The 20825-nt window shown below is 30.4% G+C and overlaps 1 protein-coding gene across 2 annotated transcripts in view; it reads right to left on the bottom strand.

Annotated features, from left to right (window-relative positions):
• The window catches only part of Tnks (tankyrase), a 101274-nt gene that overhangs the window by 9304 nt on the left and 71145 nt on the right, over nt 1-20825 (bottom strand). Inside the window, exons 21-26 of one of the 2 annotated variants that reach the window (XM_076489838.1) lie at nt 16476-16713; nt 15680-15797; nt 11422-11507; nt 4341-4415; nt 2888-3071; nt 2426-2534 (exon numbers count right to left, since the gene is read on the bottom strand). In XM_076489838.1, coding sequence (XP_076345953.1) covers nt 2426-2534; nt 2888-3071; nt 4341-4415; nt 11422-11507; nt 15680-15797; nt 16476-16713 — 810 coding nt within the window. Of the gene's footprint in view, nt 1-2425; nt 2535-2887; nt 3072-4340; nt 4416-9518; nt 9662-11421; nt 11508-15679; nt 15798-16475; nt 16714-20825 lie in introns of those variants that run through there. The other variant, XM_076489839.1, reaches the window with a different exon arrangement.

The raw sequence follows: 20825 nt of genomic DNA, 5'->3' as shown, positions 1-20825 counted from the left end.
TAGTACTTATGCAAAGTTACGATGATAGGGATATATTTTGCTCTCGTGCTTTACTGCTAAGTCTCATTATTCTTTCAAGTGAAGTATGAAGGAATAAAATCTTTGTAGGCTTCAAATATAAATTTTAGAAAGAAAACTAATAATTAAATTACTTTGCACCCAAAACATCTATAACTTGTTTGGGTTTAAAAATAAAATACGTATGTGTTAAAAAAATAAAAATATCAATTTTGAGCAACAATTTGGTCATCACTATTCAACAATCTTGATGAAATTATTATTTTCTCTTCCAAGCTCTTTGTGAACAACTGTCAGAATCATGTGAAGTAGAACCTGTCCTTTCCAATAGTTATTAAAACACTTTGAGAAAAGCACATGGGACTAAACAACATGTTTAGAAAGAATGGAAAAGGAGGAGGTAGCACTATAACTGATTTCTCAGGTAATCAAAGTGATGGGAGATTTTAAGTTTATATTCTAGTTTGCTTGTGTCTAAAATTCATGTTTCTAACTCATTAATCAACTGTAGACATATATAGCAGGAATAAAAAAATATAAACAAAGGAACAAGATAAGAAGATGCACTATTTGACATACAAAAATTGATATTTAGCTTTTATATATATATATTTCCTTTTACACTAAGAAATTAAAACATACATAATATTAACATTTGAAATATAAACCACACTTTAATACCAATTTTACTGATATATAATATTAGTTATTAAATGATTAAAAATAAATCAATTAAAGACCATGACATGAACAGTCAGACCCACCTGCTGCAAAATGGTTAACAAAACTTACCACTGGAAAATAATAAAGAACAAGGACTTAACAAAAAATTAACTGGCATCAATAAAATAATTAAATACAAACTGGTATCAGTAAAGTAATATATAAGAAGAAGTTTACCAAAATATGCCATCAAAAATAAGGAGTTCATCCAAAACTGACTGAAATCTATACAGTAATACCTTTAACAAAATAATAAAAAATAAAGTCACCAAAACTGAAACCGATAGCATAATAAAGAATAATGAGTTTACACTAAACAGGGATCAATAAAGTAATACAGAATAAGGATTTAACACAAACTAGGATAAAGTAACAAAGAATACAGAACTTATTTCAAACTGGAATCAATAAAGTAATAAAAAATTAGGATTTTACCAAACATGCATCCATAAAGTAATAAAGTAGTCTCCCAAAATTTTGTCACCCCCCTTAAATAATATGGTTTCCAGCATTTTCCTTTTTTTAAATGAGTGAAACAGTGAGTTGAAGTTAAGTGATGAGATACAATAGATGGATTCATATTAAAATCCCATGTGTTTTAATGATTATTTATTATTTTCATGTTTGAAATGACAGTAGCACAAGGCATGAATAATGTTGATAATAAATTATATTTTGTAAGCATAATATTCTACACTTACTTGTGAGGATTCAATCATGCTATCATTCACATTTCAAAGTGTGACATACTTAAAAAATAAAAATGTAGATTTACCAAATTTTATTGTTAAGTTCTTAACATGATTGAAATGCTCAACAATTATTTTTCACAGTGGGAGGTATAAGAAGCTCAAAGTTTTGGCTCTGACTGAAACCAAGAGTGCAACACAATTAACCTTTTTAAAAGTCCAAGAAATAATTAAAATTGATAGTCCATCACTAGGGACAGGTTGTGTTGCTGGTAAAGTAATAAAATTAAAAAATTCACAATGACTGTGATGAAGCATTTTGACTATAGTTTCTGTAATCAAAAGTTGTAATAATGCTTTCTGATTGTAGTTTATGTAACTAATGTTTGCAATGAAACCTTCTGGTTAGTATTTCTGTAATCAATGTTTTTGATGAAGCCTTCTCACAACAGTTTCTGTTATCAATATTTGTGATGATGATTTCTGGCTACAATTTCTGTAATTAATATTTGTGATTGCAAAATACCAAATATAGTTTAAAAAAAGTGTTATAAGTAATATCATTTTCACAAGTGCACCACCCCATACTTGGCTGGAACAAAAGCCTGTAAAATACAATTCTTAGATCAGTGGTTCCCAACCTTTTTTATGCCCCACTCCCCTTAAAAATTTTAATATGTTCTCGCACCCCTCACAATAATTATTTATTTAAGAATAAAGGTGAAGGTGGCCAAAACAAATGTTATCTTGCACCTGCTGGAATGCTATCTCGCACCCCCAAAGTTGGGAACCACTGTCTTAGATAAAAGTTTAAGATTTATCTTCCAGGGTTTTTCTCAGCTATCATATATATTACAATGGAATTTATAGCATGTAATACAGTTTTATTTATCATCAGGTAGCAATTATTTATTTCATCTTTTATAAAAATTCCTTGCACATTTTAAATATGATACTAAGTGTAGAAAATAGACAATGATAGAAATTTAATTTACCTGTGACAGATATAACATGATCGATCTTTATGTACCGGACACCCTGTTCCTCCTCCAATGCCATAGACGTACTGGTTACTCTTAGAAGAATTTTCAGCAAAGTAAATACCTACACAGAAAAATCCATAAACAGAATGCTTAAATGAGCTGCTTATACATTCCTAAATAAAATGAAATAAATGAAGCTAATAAAAAAACCAAATGATTGTTCTTAATGTAACTCAACTAAGATTTATTTACACAGCATAATATAATCTGCTTCATTAATAGCCTGCTGCATATTTCACCATTTACTACTCTGACACAAAAGAATCTACATTAAATTATACAAATAGTCTAGTGTGTGACAAACTACATAAACAAAACTCCTATAAGTCATTTTGTGATGTATTGGAGAATATATTTATTATGATTTACTCAAAAATATACTAACTTTTAACTATTCTGACACGTTTCTCTTACCTGCTCCAAACATCCCACCAATATATGCATGTCTTTCATCAAAACCTTTCTGAACTATGGCATTAATAAATGGAGAGCCATGAAACAACATCCTTTCATTAGGCTGGTTGTGATTCTCCTCAGTCACTTCTTGTCTTCTATGACAGTAACGTTCCCACAACTTTCTGTTTCGTACTTTCTCAATCTACAGTAATTAGCAATAATAATTTACGTGGTACAACTGCCACTAATTTTTTGAATATGGATAAATTATTACACATAACAATATAAAACTAATGTCATAAATCAGACACTTTATATTCTTTGTTAAAGAGCTAACAAACTAATTGACATCAACAACAATTCATATAACAGAGGGCTTTTCTCCTCTTTCATGGTATTATGAAAGTTAAATACTCTTTATCTAAAAATAACATCTGTCTAACATTACTTTGCAAGGATCACATCAACTAAATATTCTTTCAGCATGAATGATACTTGTAATTTGTTATATATTTGAAAATGGCTGGTATGGGTAGAGAAGGAACTAACAGAGGAGTGAACAATGTTTCGACCTTCTTCGCTTCTCTATTAGTGCCTTCTCTACCCATACCAGCCATTTTAAATATATAATTTTCTCTACAAGAGGGTTTTCTCATCATCATGAATTACTTGTAATTTATGTTGCAGTTCTTAAATCAACTGAATGCCTTATGGGCTTGACACTCATTACCAATGGCTTAATCTGTAATTCTCATACCAATTGACTCTCCTTTCTGACATATCCATTGTCTGTCAAATACTTAGATATTATATGAATTGAGTGCCCTCAAGCATGACAACAGCCTGCCACTTACTTTGATGATGAAATATCAATTGATGGAAATCCTTCCATATGACTACGTCTCTCGCTTATCTTGATGATGTTTACACTACTTTCACTGATGCTCCCAAAATGACTGCTACCTGTTACTTACCTTGATGTTATTACACCAAATGAAAATTCCCTTGAATGTGGTTGCTGTCTATAATTATCTTCACCACCAAACGTGGATACACGTGTGTTTGTCAGCAAGCTTCATTAAAAAGAGTTACAAAATTGAGAAGAAAGTTGGTATCCACTTGGACCATAATTCAGAAGAAATTAGTTTCTGGAGGGTTAAGGTCACAAAACAAACAAACAAAAAACAAACCCTAACTCTTAACATGGGAACTGATTTTTCACACTATTTTTGTTCTATAACTCAGTCAAAATTGATAGAATTTTAATAAAACTTGGTGAACACGTAGAAAATTATTCTTCATTTTCCTGCTAACTAAATATCCCTTCGGTATGACTGATACCTTATAACTTACCATGTTGATATTGTATTGATTAAATATCCATCCTGCATGAGTGTTATCTTGTAACTTACCTCAATAATATTGCACTCACTGAGTATTCCTCCTGCATGAGTGATGTCTTGTAACTTACCTTGATGATATTGTATCGACTAAATATCCCTCCTGCATGACTGCTGTCTCTGTGTTCACACACAGTTCTTTGCATCTGGAAAAATCCCATTTAAATTCCTATTCATTATTCTATTTAATAATAATGAGATTTAAATAGTGATAATAAAAGAATAGGTTGGAATAAAAGAAAAGCACCATAGAATTATATAATCATAACATATTAGTTAATTCTAACAGAAAAGTTTGAAACACTTGAAATAAGATGTGCTGGTTCCTAATAATTTTTTTTCTGTATAAGATTTGTTAGTTTTCTTTTCTAACAATGGTATGCATTATGAATAATAATTAAAATAAATAAAAATTTATTACACTACACATCAGATAATTTCCAAAACACACTGTTGGCTGAAACTTAAAAGACAGCTAAACAAAATCAGTCTTTGTTGGTAGTTGATTACAACAATTTGAATGACTAAAGCCAGTCCTTGTCAACAATTCATTATAACTTCAACTATTCAATCCAGTAGAATTAGATAAATTAAACAATTAATTGTAGTTATGATTAATCAAATAATTGCTTTTTGTAAAGTAAATGGTTAAGTGAAATTAGTGTTTTAGATTATTGCAATAATTGATTAATGCCAAGAAAATACAACTGAAACAGGAAGGCAATGGGTCTGGTACTACTAATCATTAACTCTCTGGCTACTTAAATGTTAAAGATTATCTAATAACTATCACTCAACTTTGGACTGCTGACAAGATGGAAGAAAGGCAACTCAGTGGCTGAACTAACTGCAAATGTTTCGACTAATATAGTGTACATTTACTGTTTTCTTTTATTTACATTATGTTATGCTTATAATCTTATAACATAATATAGTGTACATTTACTGTTTTCTTTTATAAGTAGGAATGGATCTAGTGGGGGTTCAGGATATCTGGAGACTCAAAAACCTTTTTCACAAAAATTAATAACTATTCTTTAACGTCATAATAGCAACTAAGGATTTATTAGAAGAGGTTCTGGACTCCTTTAATTTTTTTCAAATGAATTAAAAACTTTCTAATATCTTACAAACAAATGTGGATCTTGGGGTTCAGACCTTCCTCAATATTTAACAGTACTACAGTGACATTAATGTAAATCTATAAGTAATGATAGTAAAGGGCCAGCTGATTCTTCTTCCCAAAAATCCTTGAATACACCCTTGATTTGTATTGTAAAATCTGCTTTTTACATTGCATTATAATCTCTAACTTGGTTAACTTTACTCATTAGTCTCAAACAAACTATATAGTTTCCTTTTTTTTACACTGTATGTGTGCTACACTTATAACATCGTAACTCATCCTTTTGTGAATTTGTGTCTGATGAATTTTGTGACAGGCACTGGCAAATATAGAAAACTGCACTTTCTGATCACAAGGCAAATATTACCAATTCTACAGCTCCTACCCTGATTGCAAAGCAATATTCTTTATTGACTTTTCATTCCAGCCTTTTAATAATGTGATAAATTAAAAATGTAAATCACTAATAAATTTTCATTACTAAACATTGTCTAATTCATATTCATAACAGTCTAACAGACATAAAATGTGTAACAAAATGAACTTGTGTTAAGTTGTTAGCCTACTTATATAAACAGAACTTCAGTTTAATTACAACTAGTTATACTATGCGTATGTTATAGGAAGCACTGAAAAGTAACAAAAGTGTATCACATGCAACTTAGTATGTAGCAGTCATAATATGTAGTAAAGTTAATATATAAAAGATGTTTATCTTACTTTGTTTGACAAGGTTAACTAGAATCTCACTCCTTGTATTGATTATTGTGAACTGGAGGATATTACATCGTCTACAACTGCAGAACACCACTGTGCTGCTCTGTACCAAATGGTTATAGCTATCTTTGTGTGGAACCCATTCAGGAGAGTACCTCCATGGTTGACCACCCGAGTGGCCTGGTGAGTGGTAAGTACTCCCATACTCCATTAGAAAATTGTGGTGTGTGTGGGGATGGAGTGAGAATGTATCAGAATGTCTGTGAAACATTATCACCTGAAACAGTGTCATGAGTAATCATAAAACCCTATTTTGAAAAGCAGACCATACCAATTTATTCAACTGAGGTATGACATGACACAAAAACATGTGGTGCATATGGGTCCAATAGAGGAGACCCAACATATAAAAACAGTAGAATCTTGAGCAGGTGCCACTTGGTGTTTGATATAAGCCATAACCATGGAAATGATTATTACCAGACAATGTTTAGTTAGATGGAGTAAGTGATCCAAAGACCAGTAGATGGCCAGAGGCTTTAGGATGTTGATATGTAATAGTGATAATTTACAAACCAGTGACCCTAAGCCTTATGGTTGTCAACCCACACACCCCAGCATTGAAGGGATGTCCCTGTAAACAGATGCACATCCAGATAAGGAGGAGAAAGTTGGACTCTTATCGATGTGTTAGTCTTGTCCAACTACTATCAAATCAGAAAATCTGTAAGGGAAGAATGAAGTGTAATAGGAGCATTCAAGTGATACTGAGGAAGGCTTCATTGATTATGCAAAGTCCAGTGGATGGAATACAGTTGTACACAAACTGGGAGACTAGCAGTGTCATAAAAAAACCACAACTGCAAAAGTGACAGAATCTTTCATACAGAATGTAAGGAAGCAAATACAACATGGTGAACTGAAAATTCCACAGATCAGAGGCAGAGAAGAGAAAGTTGGGTCCAAATGAGGAGAGTCTTGAAAAAGAGACTTGAATGTACAAGGTATTTGGTAAGAATTCTCCAATCTGATTAAACTGCTCACATAAGCCATGGGAGTTGATGAGTATGACTGGCTAACTCCTGTTCAGGATGTGCCAGAAGAAACCAGTTATTTATAAAATAATGGATATGCAACCCCAGAGCAAGATGGTGAATATTAAAAGCCCTGATCACTTGACAGAAAACGTAAGGTACCAAAGCAAGCCCAAAGGGTATAGCATGAAATTGATACACAACCTTAAAATGGACAAGACCACACAGAGATAGGAATATGCAGGTAAGTATTGCTCACATCCATCTTGGTCATCCATAGACCCAGAGAACTGCTTAATGGAGGCTAAGATAGGATTCTGTGGTAAAATATGAGAGATAAATGAAGTGATTGAGGCAGGACAAATCAATAGCAGGCCTCCAATCCCCGGTTTCTTGGGAACAACAAAGAGACAAGAGTAATACCTTTGCAAATAATGTGGACCATGTTCAAAAGCTGTTGAGTGAAGAGGTCCTCAACCACTTCTGACAGATTCTGACAAACAATGGGATTCTGAGAGGAAGGGAAGGAGACAGGTAAAGGGACAAGAGAGGTTGGGCAAGAAATGGGATCTTGAGCCTTTCCTATTAAAACCTGAAAAACACTGGTTAGGAAAGGGCACCAACAATGAAAAAAGGCCACAAGTTGAACCTCCATTAAATATGAACACCCCAGAAAGTCACTGGAACTATTGGCAACATATTGTGAATCACTGAGAAAAATGACAAGCTATGGCACCTCAATGAGGAGGGATGAGTAAAGGCTAGGAATCCAGAATTGGTGCCACACATGGTTCTCATGGAGATAAATAGGCTACCAGATGGGAAAGGGTAGACAATTGTTACATAGATGTCATCTGAGATACCAAAGACTCCAGTACCATATCAAAGAAAAAAAATGCCATAAAAATGGAGCCACACCTAATACTGGAGATAAGAAGCAGGTAAACAAGCTCTAGATTAAACAGCATCCTCACCTAGAAGGTCCCAACAAAAGAATTTGTGATTCAACAGTCAACAACAGCAAATGTATGAAATAAAGGCAACTAAAATGAGAATCAATTAATATAATGTTACAAAAAACTGGGTATATTCAAAAGGTATAACCACCAGGGTAAATTGTAATCAAAACTAAAATGAAAGATGTCCGAGTAAAAGCAATACCAAATGAAAAATGATAGGCTGGTAGTGGTGCACAGAGAGAGTCACATATCATATGAGAGAACTGATGATTGCATGAGACATGCTGGAATGAACTGATTCCAACAGAGGGTAGCTTAGCATGTGTAAAGAAAAAGTTTGTATATAGATGACAGCAATGAATTAGAATAGTTAATCTTGTTAGCACAGGAAAGAACCAAACTGGAATACAAATTTTTTACACGGGCTAAGTATATATTTGCCAAATAAAAGAATATTTACAGTTTTGTATCCCTTAATAACAAACTATTTGAGAAACTAAGCACTTTCAGGTACTAAAAGGCTCCAAAGTTATCATAAACAAACTTATAAATATGTAAATTAATACTAAATTGTTTGGAAAAGTGTATACTTCACACATTACTGTTGCAATAAATGACTATCAGTGAATAAATCTTTCATCATTTCCAAGTCAATAATATTAACTACTTTGATATAATATGTAAAAACAAAAGTAGGTGTTATGGTTGAAAATGCTGATTTTGAGAAAACGTGTTAATCACCACAAGTTTGAAAGATCAGTTTGACCACTGAATTACTTATTTTAAATTATTTTTTTTCAAAACTTATGTCTGTATCAATAACTTCTCACATAAAAGTGTATCATTTTCTTGTGTTTAGGAAGATTTTGAGGACAATTATTAAGGATTTTATGATATTTATAATTAATTTTAAAAACAAAATCACAAAACACTGGTAATTTAAAATTTTTTGGTATTATTGTTTTTGAAATATTTTTACAATATTTTGATTTCCACCTCATGAATAACATTAATATCTGCAAAAAGGATATCTAGTATCATTATCATCACTTGTTTTTCAGTCAACCAAGAAGTTTTTTTTTAAGGACAAGAGTGAAGATACTTCCATTGAGTTACACATTATTACATAATAACAACACTGACAATAATTTTTTTCATTTTTATCATATGTAAGCTAAGAACAATTATGTTTTAAAAAAGAATTTGTTTATTTAATAAATATTATGCTAAATTCAGATACCTTAGTTCTTTGTAACAATGCTATTCTTTTTTTCAATGACAATGATATTTAAATGAAGAATTAGTTTACTGAGTAATAAATATCCTAGTTTTCCATACCAATTCTATACTCTTTTTCTTAGCTCTCATTGATCACACAATTCTAAGTTGGCTGAGCACATCCATCAGAGTGCTATTGTTCAATATGGTCTTGTAAGCAAGCAAAATCAATTTGGTTTACCAGAACACATGCTGATTCTCTGTTGTAGATTAAGTGGAACAGCATTTATGTCACACTGTAGAGATGTGTAGAGCAGCAAAAACCTCTATGAGTAACACTAATGGGGTTGGATAAAATAATGTGGAAAAGATGGTTGACATTTTTAGTCTTTTTTTCAAAACTTACTCAAGAGTTTAGAAATGAATCGTATATCAGTGTATCAAGTTTGCTACTACTACGTGCATTGCATCATTTAAAACATCTTCCTAAAAGCAACTGAAAGTGATTCAGAAGTGATGTGCAGATTAAACAAGCAATCTTGAGGATTTTGAAAACCTATATACATCAGTTGTCACTGATGAGAGTCTAATAAAAGAATGCTTTCTAAATACCAGACTTAAAGAAATGTATAATATGATAAAGGACAAATTTATTGAACTGTTGATACCAAATACTCAGCTGTTCAGAAAAAATGAGCAAAGTCAGTTCACTGAAGTAAGAACACTTTCATGTAATTTCAGTGCCCAGGATTTTCAAGAACTACCAACAAAGAAATAGACCAATGCTAGTTTAAAGTTTCTAACATCTATTTACAAGATTAAGAATTTATTCACAGCACAGAAATCTTCCGAGATGATTACTGAAGAGGAAGTGAATAAGTGCATGCCACTATCCACATCTCCTAGATGACTCAATGAGATTCTAGGTAGGTAATGCAAATTTGTACCCACAACTTAGTAGACTCGCATTTATGCATTTAACAATTTCAGCAACCAGCACTCCTGCTGATAGGCTGTTTGGTAGTGCAGATTATATTTTAAATGACAGGTGAGCATCATTATATCTAGAGGATGTTGGTATGTTAACTTTTCTTAGCTGCAACATTAAACATGTCAACTGCTGACTTTTTGTAAGAACTAACACTAAAACTTCTAACACACTGATGAAAATGATTTCAAAAGTGAGGATTTAATCATTATGATATTTAAGTTACAGCTCTATTTTCTAAGGTATATTTTGTGTCATATTTCTTAGTTTCTTCAATTTTAAATGAACTACAAATGTTCTTTATTTATTGTGCTATTTTGTGTATTTGTTACATCTATAACACCAGATTCAACACTTAAGGCATGAACACTGTCAAGAATATGATTATAAACATGTAAAACAATACCGAATTGTCTACAATAATAGTCTGGAAAAATGCACACAATACACAAAATTGCTGTAAAAGGTTGCTCATAAATTAGTAACTATTTTATTTTTTCTAAATTTTAAACAACATAATTACCTTGTGTGTATGACATTTTTATATACAAAATTTAGGACTAAAATCTTATTGTGCACGAAGACAGGGTTTCCTCTGGCTTTTGATTTTATTTTACTACTTAATAAAAGTTTTGAGACAAGTTAAAATTAATTTTATGTCAATTCTAAATATATATCAATAATTGTAATCTAAATATATCTTTCAATCAACCCTTTTCATACTTGAAAATTTTGGTTAAGCACATTTTGTTGTAGTTTATATACACTATCAATCAGCTAAGAGATGTTGTGAAAACACACTTTCAACGAAGAATTTACACACTATGATATAGTTTCATCTGTACTTAATAGGTTTTTAAGAATGTTATCCAAAACTTTACATGTCTAGAAAAAATGTTTCAACAAAGATTTTAGATATTGTGATACAGTTGGCTAAAGTAATTTTGGTACTAAATACAAAGCACCATCATATATGGCATTCAACAGATAAAAACTGGTTGAAATATTTTCAATATGCTTATTTTGTAGAGTCTTTGATCCAATTCCAGACTAAATAAGAGAGTAACTCTGTGAATATAGATTTTCAATCTAATACATAAGTTTCCTTACCTCCTCCTCAACAGCCATGTACTCTCGATCATGAGTAGTTAAGTCTACTAATATTGTTCCTGATGTGGATGGTATAGGTACTGAACCTGAAATCAAAACAACAGTTAAGATTCTCTTGCTTTTTTAAATACTAAACAGATTTATGTGACAATCATTGCAAACATTTTCTAACTGTTAACTTGACACACGCATTTTAAATATACAATTTGTACATAAGTTTGAAATGTACTTCTTTCATTACAGGAAATTAAAGTGCAGTACAAGCATTTTTTGAAAATATATATCTTTCAATATGAAAATGGTACTAAATGACCTTTTTGACTTCTTGTATGTGTGAAATCAACTACATTGTGCATATAGTTATTCTATTACCCTAATAACTTAGTTAATATTATCAATATAAAAAGATGGTAATAAATTGTTTCTATTGTTTTAAACTGTTAGTATATGTAAAACATATCATGTACCACATTTTGTTTTTCTATTCCCTTGATAAGTTTATATTTCAATATATAACATAGAACTAAACAGCCTCTTAAATTGATGGTATATATAAAACTTACATTGTTCTGCATATACTTTTTCTATTCCCTTTGTGAGTTAGTTTTTCTTCTTTCAATATACAACATTTTGTTAAATAACCTCTTAACACTCACTTATAGGCTTGGTCAAATCAGCTGAGTTTGTAACTGCTAAATGACCTTTACAGTTTCCATTCTATTTTATGTTTTGTGTATTTTCAAGAAATTTAAATTTAAAAGCTTTCAATTATCATGAAGTCTTTTGTAGAAACACCTGAATTTTTAATAAAGCATTCTCATTAAACATTTCTCCATGAATATATGGAGTCAAGGCTTCTCACCAAGGCCCTAGATTATCATCTTTTTTCTTTTTTTTTCAGCAGTCTCACTGAGAATTTTAAGACTCCTATAGGTAGAATTTAATAAACCGTATAAAAAAAGGGATAAAGCACTTCAGTGTCAATGAAAAACTTTATTAACAATGAACAGATTGTACGCTACTTTCACCTATTGCAAGTAGAAAAGAGCATGTTAATGTTCCATGAAATATTTTATTTACAATTTACACTGCATGTTGTTTCCCTTTATTAGTGTAAAGTAACTTTTGTATGGTTAAAGATACCTTTTTTTTTTATCTGAAATTTTTCAGATATCATTTGCATAACCCTTAAAACCATAATATGATATGAAATAATTCAAACTTTCCCCTATTTTATTTCTGGAATGACTATAAATTGCTACACAAAACCAAAACTATTTATTCTATATAGCTTAAAACTTGTAAAAGTATACATTAATTTTGTTGTTTCATTACTCTTTGAACCATATATCTAATAATCCCTTCACATATGTTGTAAACCACTTAGTGAATGTGCAGCTCACAGTATCATGTTGAATTACATAATGCACAGACAACTCAAGAGCATACCCCATAAAAATTATAACATTATTATTTTATCTAAACTATAAAGTTTAATTTTGACATTGTACTTACTTGTATAACAATAAATAAAAAACAAACATGAAAAACATGAAATAAAGTAATTCCTTTTGTTTTTACTCTCAATTGTCGATGACACTAAACCATACTTTTTTCTATTAATGGTCCTATTGCATTAAATAGTTACTATTTAATTAAATAATTCACCAAATAACATGCAAAAAGGAAACAGTTTTGCATAACCATCCCAGTTCTTCTGACTTTCTAACTGTGTGACAGAAGCCATTAAGAATTCAGCTGAACTTAAGTTGCTTCCCCTATGAATAAAGTCTGAACTAGCAGGAAAATAGCCAATTCTACGTACAGAAAACTCAGTGATATCAAACATCATTTGAGAAAGAAAAACTTTGGCCTTCTATTGGTTATAAATATTACAGTCTTAAATGTCAGCTAGAACTATTGGTAAGTACTGAAAAAGATGTTATAGGTGAGCATGGAAGGAGGAGTTTGATCTTTTATTTTACTACCCCATAAATAATCTTATGAAAATGACCTCACAGAAAATATGAAACCTTTCAAATATGAATTTTAAAACTCAAATAATACATAATTAATTAAAATATAACAGTAACAATTTCAATTTAACTGTTTATCAATCCAATATGCATATAATGAAAAAATACAGCCAAATGCTAGAGTCTCCTCTTGACAATGGACTAAACTTCTTTTCTACCACACATGTACAAACCTGCACAATGCTAATATTTCTTGGCCTGGTTAGCTAAATAGCAGAAATCCTTTTTAATGGTTATAAGTACACCATTCAACATAAAACAGTCACTTAGAAACTAATATTTTTTGGAAGTTGGTGTGGTTTATTTTTTATTATGAGATTTCCAATGGACTTCTCTACAACTGTAGTTCTACAAGTGTCTCGAATCCCATCTTTAAGGACTTCTAAGTATTGTACTTTGACTGCATGAAGGAATGAAGGCAAGGCTGCATTCTTACATGTTTCTCTTAAATAGCTCAAAAGTTAAATTTTTTAAAATCAAGGTCGAGATACATGCTTAAAGTTTAATTATTGTTTTAGGACTTTCTTTTGAAATATAGGAGTAAAAACTTGTATAATATGAAACTACGTTCTTAATAATTTTATTGAAACAAATTTATAGCAAAGTTGTTTAATTAACATCCAAAGAATGAGGTTAAAAAGTGGCATTTTCTATAAGCTAAATGAGATTGGAGGCTTTGTAAATTATGCTTTGCCTGAGCAATGACAACATTATAACAAATGATTTACATTAAATTTCATACTTTTCAGAGGAAGGAGGAAGACATAGATATCAATCACAGTTCTTATACTACAGAAGATTGAGAATTTTTTTAAATTTTCCTAATAAGATTAAGAATTTAACATTTAAATAATATTGAACTTCGATTTATTATACATGTTCCAATGCTGAGTGTATTCATGTATACTGGTAATAAAGTAATTTAATTAAATTTTGAATGTAACTCTGTGAAAGGTTGTGGATATGCACATATTCACCTATCCAAAGTGAAAGAATTAATCATGTGGTACTTGCATGTGAATTTATTTTTGTGCAATGAGTTATTATTGATGAAACTTGTTAAACTTGACTGTGCACAGTTGTGTGAAAACTGTAAACTATTTAGTTTGTTACAGTACAAAGTTCAAAGCAAAGTACTTGTGCTTGGCTTTGTGTATAGGGCATTTTGCAGTGCAAATTCAGTAAATGTAGGTCAAATCATGTGTCCTGACAAATTCTCATGCTTACATAATCTGGAACTTTAAAGTCAAGTTTTGACTGCTCCAAGTGCAAGCAAAGCGAGTTTTAGTTTAAGATTAAAATGAAAATAAAATTTTATCACTATCAAATGAAGAAAAGTATTTTTAACCTCAAAATTCTCTTAAATAAATGTAACACTTTTTCTTTGGTAATACTTTCTATTTTATTTGTTATTTTTCCTACCCCTAACTCTGTATGAGGTTGGTCAATTTGGCTGACCTTATTACTAACATAAGAAAAAAAAATCTTAATTACATTAAAAAAAAATTTCAAATTGTAACATAGAGCTATATTTGTTTATCTTAAATAGTTTTAAAACAATGTACTATAATGCTTAATTTGACAGTTTAACAACATCACTTTCTGTTGGTTATAAATAATATAGTATTATACATCCATGGTAACCACTGGTAATTTTGGAAGCAGAGAACGTGACAGACAGAAATGGTAAAAGTGGTCAAATTTTCTAATCTATGGCTTCATACCCAAATAAAATTGAAGACTATTACAATTATGCATTACATGAGTAATAACAATATTATAATGAACAAATTTCATACTTCTCAAAGAAGTGGTAAATAAATTAGAGAGGTTGGGAGAACTAGAGAGTAAAACTCATAATGATCATACTTGGAGAAATTAAGAATTTTAATGAAACTAATAAAATACTGCATTATAAAAGTAGGAATTTAAAATTTATATAATATTAAAATTGGAATTACTAACTGCATTTTGATGTCAAATTTCTTCACAGACCATGGTAATAAAGTACTTTAATTAAATTTTGAATGAAATTCCATGAAACATCATGATACATGCAGAAGTGATGCCTGCATGGAGATATTTAAATTATTAGTACACATATAATTCTCCATGTCCTGCACAGTTTTTCTATTCCCTTAATAAATTATTAATGCTTATTTCAAAGTAAAAAAATGGAATTAAATGGCCTCTTTTAAACTGTTAGTATATATGAAACTTACTATGTCCTGCATATAATTTTTCTATTCCTTTGATAAGTTTGTGCCTGTGGCCATAGGCATTTACTCCAATCTGCTTCAGTTCTTCATGCCCCATTTCTGCTAAAATGTCTAGTGTTATCTAGTTTCAGTAAGACACAAATAAGTCTTATGTCAATATATCTTATTCAACCAGTCTAAATGTTTTGAGAAAGATAAAAAATAAAACTGAATAAATAAAATATAAAATAACCAAATCATGGTCCACCATGATTTTGTGTTAATGTTGATATTACTTGATTTAATGTTGATATAATTTAGATAGGTCACAGTTCAATGTACTTTGACCTAACTAGATTTTGATGAATATTTTATTTATATAAACATAATACCAAGTTGATAAATTACAACCAACACATTATTATACCATATGGATAAACTAAATCCACCACATTATTATGTCTGTAAAAATGTATTCAAGCTAAATTATGTCCATCATAATACTATCTGAATAAAATATCTACAACATAATATTACCTGAATAAAATATGTCTAACACAATACTTCCCAAGTAATTTACAACAATTACATCTAAATAAATTGTGTTTATTTAAATACATTATACAGAACTTAATATATGTCAATTACACATTTTTGCAAGATGGCATTAAAATATCTTGTCAGAATTATATTTGAAGCAACATAAATGTTATATGCACACCAAATAAGTATATGTCCTTTTTACTGTAATGTATGAATTATAATACTGAATGTTTCTTTCTCATTTCCTTATCTATAAATTTAGTTACATCATACACACCTGTTCCTTCTCAAACACATCCCTGAGCATTTCTAAACCAAGACTATTAAGCAATGCAATCAAAGTCATACTCTGTTGACTTGTGTCACTGGTTTCTAGTCTTTCAAGGTCAAGACAACCATCACCATGCTGTGTTGGAGATGGCTTATGGGTCTTTAGTAGGTTGATGGCAGGAGGAATATCTTCATCGAGTTGAAGAGGTGGAAGAGGTGGGAATGGCAATGAAAGAGATGGAAGCCTATGAAAAATAAAGAAATGGCAAATCTTTGTTTCTATTATCCTTATTACCTATTATTTTTTAGATTATTTTTAATATATATTGTTGTAGTTTACTTCTCACTTTATAACATGATTTCTTTCTCTTCATCTGCATTATTTTTCTTTTCACACAAAGATTATACAACTGAACATCTGTCTTGTTTTGGTTTCATAAACATTGATGCACTTCTAATTCCTCTACATATTCATTTTTTATGATTATCAATATGTGAAACTTCTATTTTTGTACTGAACTCAAAAGAAAGGAGTTCTACTATTTACATGAAACAAACCTGAAAACCATGTTTCTCTGTCCATTCCTGTTCAGTGATATTTTATGTCAAGTAAAATGTTAAGGAAATACTTATATGTCATACCAAAGAACTTTTTTAAATAAAAATATTTTCCAATATATATAGTAGTTAATTCAGTGGAAATGTTTTAGTTATTTAACTGTGTTGAAGATGAACAGAAACTTGATTTCTCTCCCAAAGTGGACATTAGAGTTTAAGCTTGGAATATACCTGAAGGCTACAGCAGAAATTGAAAGAAACTGAAAATCATCAAAGTTATAATTTGTTCACAAAAACAAAATAAAAAACGTTTGCTTTAAATCTTTGTTTCTATCATCCTTATCTTTGTCTGTCCATGCAGTCATCAAGGGTTACAAATGTTTGTTAAAACAACTATAACTTTTACAAGGAGTATTTTTTTAATGAAGTTATACAGAGGTTACACTTACATCTTGAAAACTGTGTACTGCAAATGTATACTGTTCTGAAAAATGCACATATGACAGTGTGTGATCTTACACATAACACCTTTTAATTCAAAAATAAATCAAAATTGATACTCTGCAACATTTATTTTGTGTAATTTACAAAGAAAAAAAGTCTAAATTTTCATTTCTGGGCAACTCTGAGGAGCCTTGTCTTAAACTAGTGATAGTGAACCTATGGCACACGAAAACATTTTGCTGACATGTGACATGCAATGCTGCCTCTTGATTCTTCAATCCCTAATGCTAATCCATAATAAGTAAATAAAAGAATAAATTATCATTATTGCCAAATGCAGCAGCAAATGATTTTTCCAACCTGGGAGTAACGAGAAGCGTTCACATGTCTCACACCTTCTTAGTGCCAGTTTTGCTCATGCAGGAACATGTGATATCTGATGACATATTTTGAAATCCTCACAAATCCAGTGCACACAGTAGTATTTAAATAAAATAGAAGTAAACTGTTGGTATTGGCTTCACTCTGTTACATTTGTCTTCTGTTGTTTGGGAGTGAATACTGGATATTTAGTGATAATTATGGTAAATATACATTTATGTTGTTAAAGTTATGTTATTTGGCAGGCATCTATACATCTGGATCATTTAGTTAATTACAGATTTATTTTTATGTCAATGATATAAATTTTCACCTGCTGTCATGTTACGATAAGTTAAATTATTATATTTGAGTTAATTGGAGAGATATTTTTAAATTGTATTTACCATTTTCAGCTTATCAGGATGTCAGATTAACCAGCAAGGAAACAAAAACGTGCAAACTGAAGGAGAAGCAGCAGAGATTTTCAAGAATCGTGAACTGAAAGATTTGATGTGATCAAAAAGGGTGATAAAGCATTATGCATCTTATGTTCTGAAACAGAGGTGTGCAGGACTTCTTCCATAAAGCAGCATTATGAAACTGTTCATAAATGGCTTTGTGATAAGAGTGAACAAGAACAAAAATAACATATTTCTTGAGAAGTCAGCAACAACAACATGCAGCCAAATGTTTTCATGAAATTTGTTTCAGGTAGTTCCAACTTAGTTGTTGCTAGTTTTGAGATTTCAAAGAGTATTGCTCAACATGGAAAAACACTTAGTGATGGAGAGTATATTAAAGAATCATGGCTAGAATGTGCTCCTTTCTTTTTTGACAGTTTTCAAAAAAAAAAAAAAAATTATTCAGCACATTAAAGAATTGCCAGTGAGTAGAAACACAGTAAAAGACAGAATATTAAAGATGGAAACAAACATAACAGAACAGCTCACAAAATATATTGGTCCATGTAAATTCAATTTGTCTTGACAAAAGCATCATCAGCCAGACTAGCCATTATTGCTCAATTTTTCTGCAAAGAACTGGCTAACTTGGTAATGTTACCTGAACATACCACAAGGGCTGAAATATGTAAGGCAGTAGTAAATAAATAATCCAATTTACAGGTTGACCTTTCAAAAGTAGTTTCTGTGACAACTGATGGTGCATCTAGCATAACTGGTAAAGAAGCAGGTTTTGTAAATTTGTTTACAAAATATGTTGAATATCCATTGGTATGATTTCGTTATATTATATACAAGGAGGCTTAGTGTGCAAAAGCTGGCCTTCCTTGGCTAAGTAGAAGTTCTGTCCTTAAACAATATATCAAGTGTTTGGATGAAATTCGTCTGTTTTTGACAAATGAAAAATTTTCTTGTCAACAATTATCTGATGTTGTGTGAATTTGTAGATTAATGTGTTTTACAGATTTCTCTTCACATTTAAATCACTTGAACATCAAATTGCATGGATTTCATAACATAAAAGCTTTTGAAATCAAACTTAAAATTTTTAAATATGATGTTTCAATGACACTTTCAACTGTTTCCCAAACCTAAAAAACATGACAGATATTGAAATTCATGAGAAAATATACATTTAGAGCTTGCAAATGTAATTTTCAAGCATTATTAATTCAACTTTTGAAGAATTTTCTTTAAGATTTAATAAGTTCAAGTTATTTGAAGACACTGCAAAATTCATAAAATATGCAGACAGTGGAACATTAGACAAACTTAATTTGGAAATGTTGCAGTGGATTGACTAGGACAATTTTGAGATGCAACTGATTGATTTAGAAAGCAGCTCAATTTAAAGGCAAAAATTTGTTGACTTAAGAGCTGAACTAGTAAATATTGAAAGAGATTAGTTAGTGACTGGAATAATGCAGAAAATTACAGAAAATGAGATTTTGAAACTCTGGAATTCTATTCCTGAAGCTTTTGACTGTCTGAAAAATGTTGCAGTGGCAGTTTTAACAGTATTTTCATCAACATATTTATGTGAGCCATTATTTTCAGTGATGAACTTTGTAAAGTATAATTATAGGAATAGACTTGCTGATGTAACTAGTGCTGCACACATAGCTTTCAAAACAACCAAATGCAAGCTTGATATAAAATATCTATCATCATTGGTGCAGTACAAAAAGTCTCACTGAGTGTAAAATAAGCTTATTTTCCTTTCCTTGTTTTTAAAATTTTTATGCCATATAATAAGAAACAAAGCTTATCATTTCACAAAATACTTTCTGTTAATAGTAAAACACTGAATACATGCAAATAAGCAAGAGGACTCCTTTTTCCTTAAAAAAATTCCATTATTATTGTTACTATATCAATTTTATTTCTTGTGAATTACTATAGTTATTAACAACATGTAACTCCTAAAGTTGTTTCATTTAAAATAATTCAGAATAATAATAATAAATGATAATCTGCTGCTAAAAATTACTATGGGCATGTGAAAACTGTTTAGAAGATTATCCCCAACTGGGGCACACACTCTCAAAAAGTTCACCATCCATCTTAAACAATGGCATTAACTATTCTGTTTAGGATTTTTTCTGCCCATCTGAAATCAAAAGTTTATATATGCTAATAACTAATAACAAACATTTCTCATGTGATTTTAATCATCTGTTGGTGATTTTATTATTCTTGGCTTCATTCTTACCTTTTTTTTTTGATGTCATGAGGTTTGAACAATTGCTAAAACAGCACATATCTGGAAATAGCTAGAGACAACATTTAAATACAGTTCAATTGAGCTTATTATAAGCTATTTTCATCAATATAAAGCAAATAAAGTAAATTACCCTGAGCTCTTGTAAGATAAACAGAAGAATCAAACAGGAAGTTTAAACATAGGAACAAACCACAGATTTGCCATTTTTAGTTTCTTTGGATGTTCTTAACATTCATAAAAATGTTTTTTGTGGTAATTTGTATCTGTATGAAAGCATTTATAACGTTTTTCAATGATAAAACATCAA

This window comes from Tachypleus tridentatus, chromosome 2 (assembly GCF_004210375.1).
Source record: "Tachypleus tridentatus isolate NWPU-2018 chromosome 2, ASM421037v1, whole genome shotgun sequence".
Lineage (NCBI taxonomy): Eukaryota > Metazoa > Arthropoda > Merostomata > Xiphosura > Limulidae > Tachypleus > Tachypleus tridentatus.
The sequence above is the reverse complement of the archived record's forward strand: the minus strand, read 5'-3'. Positions and strand labels throughout refer to the sequence as shown.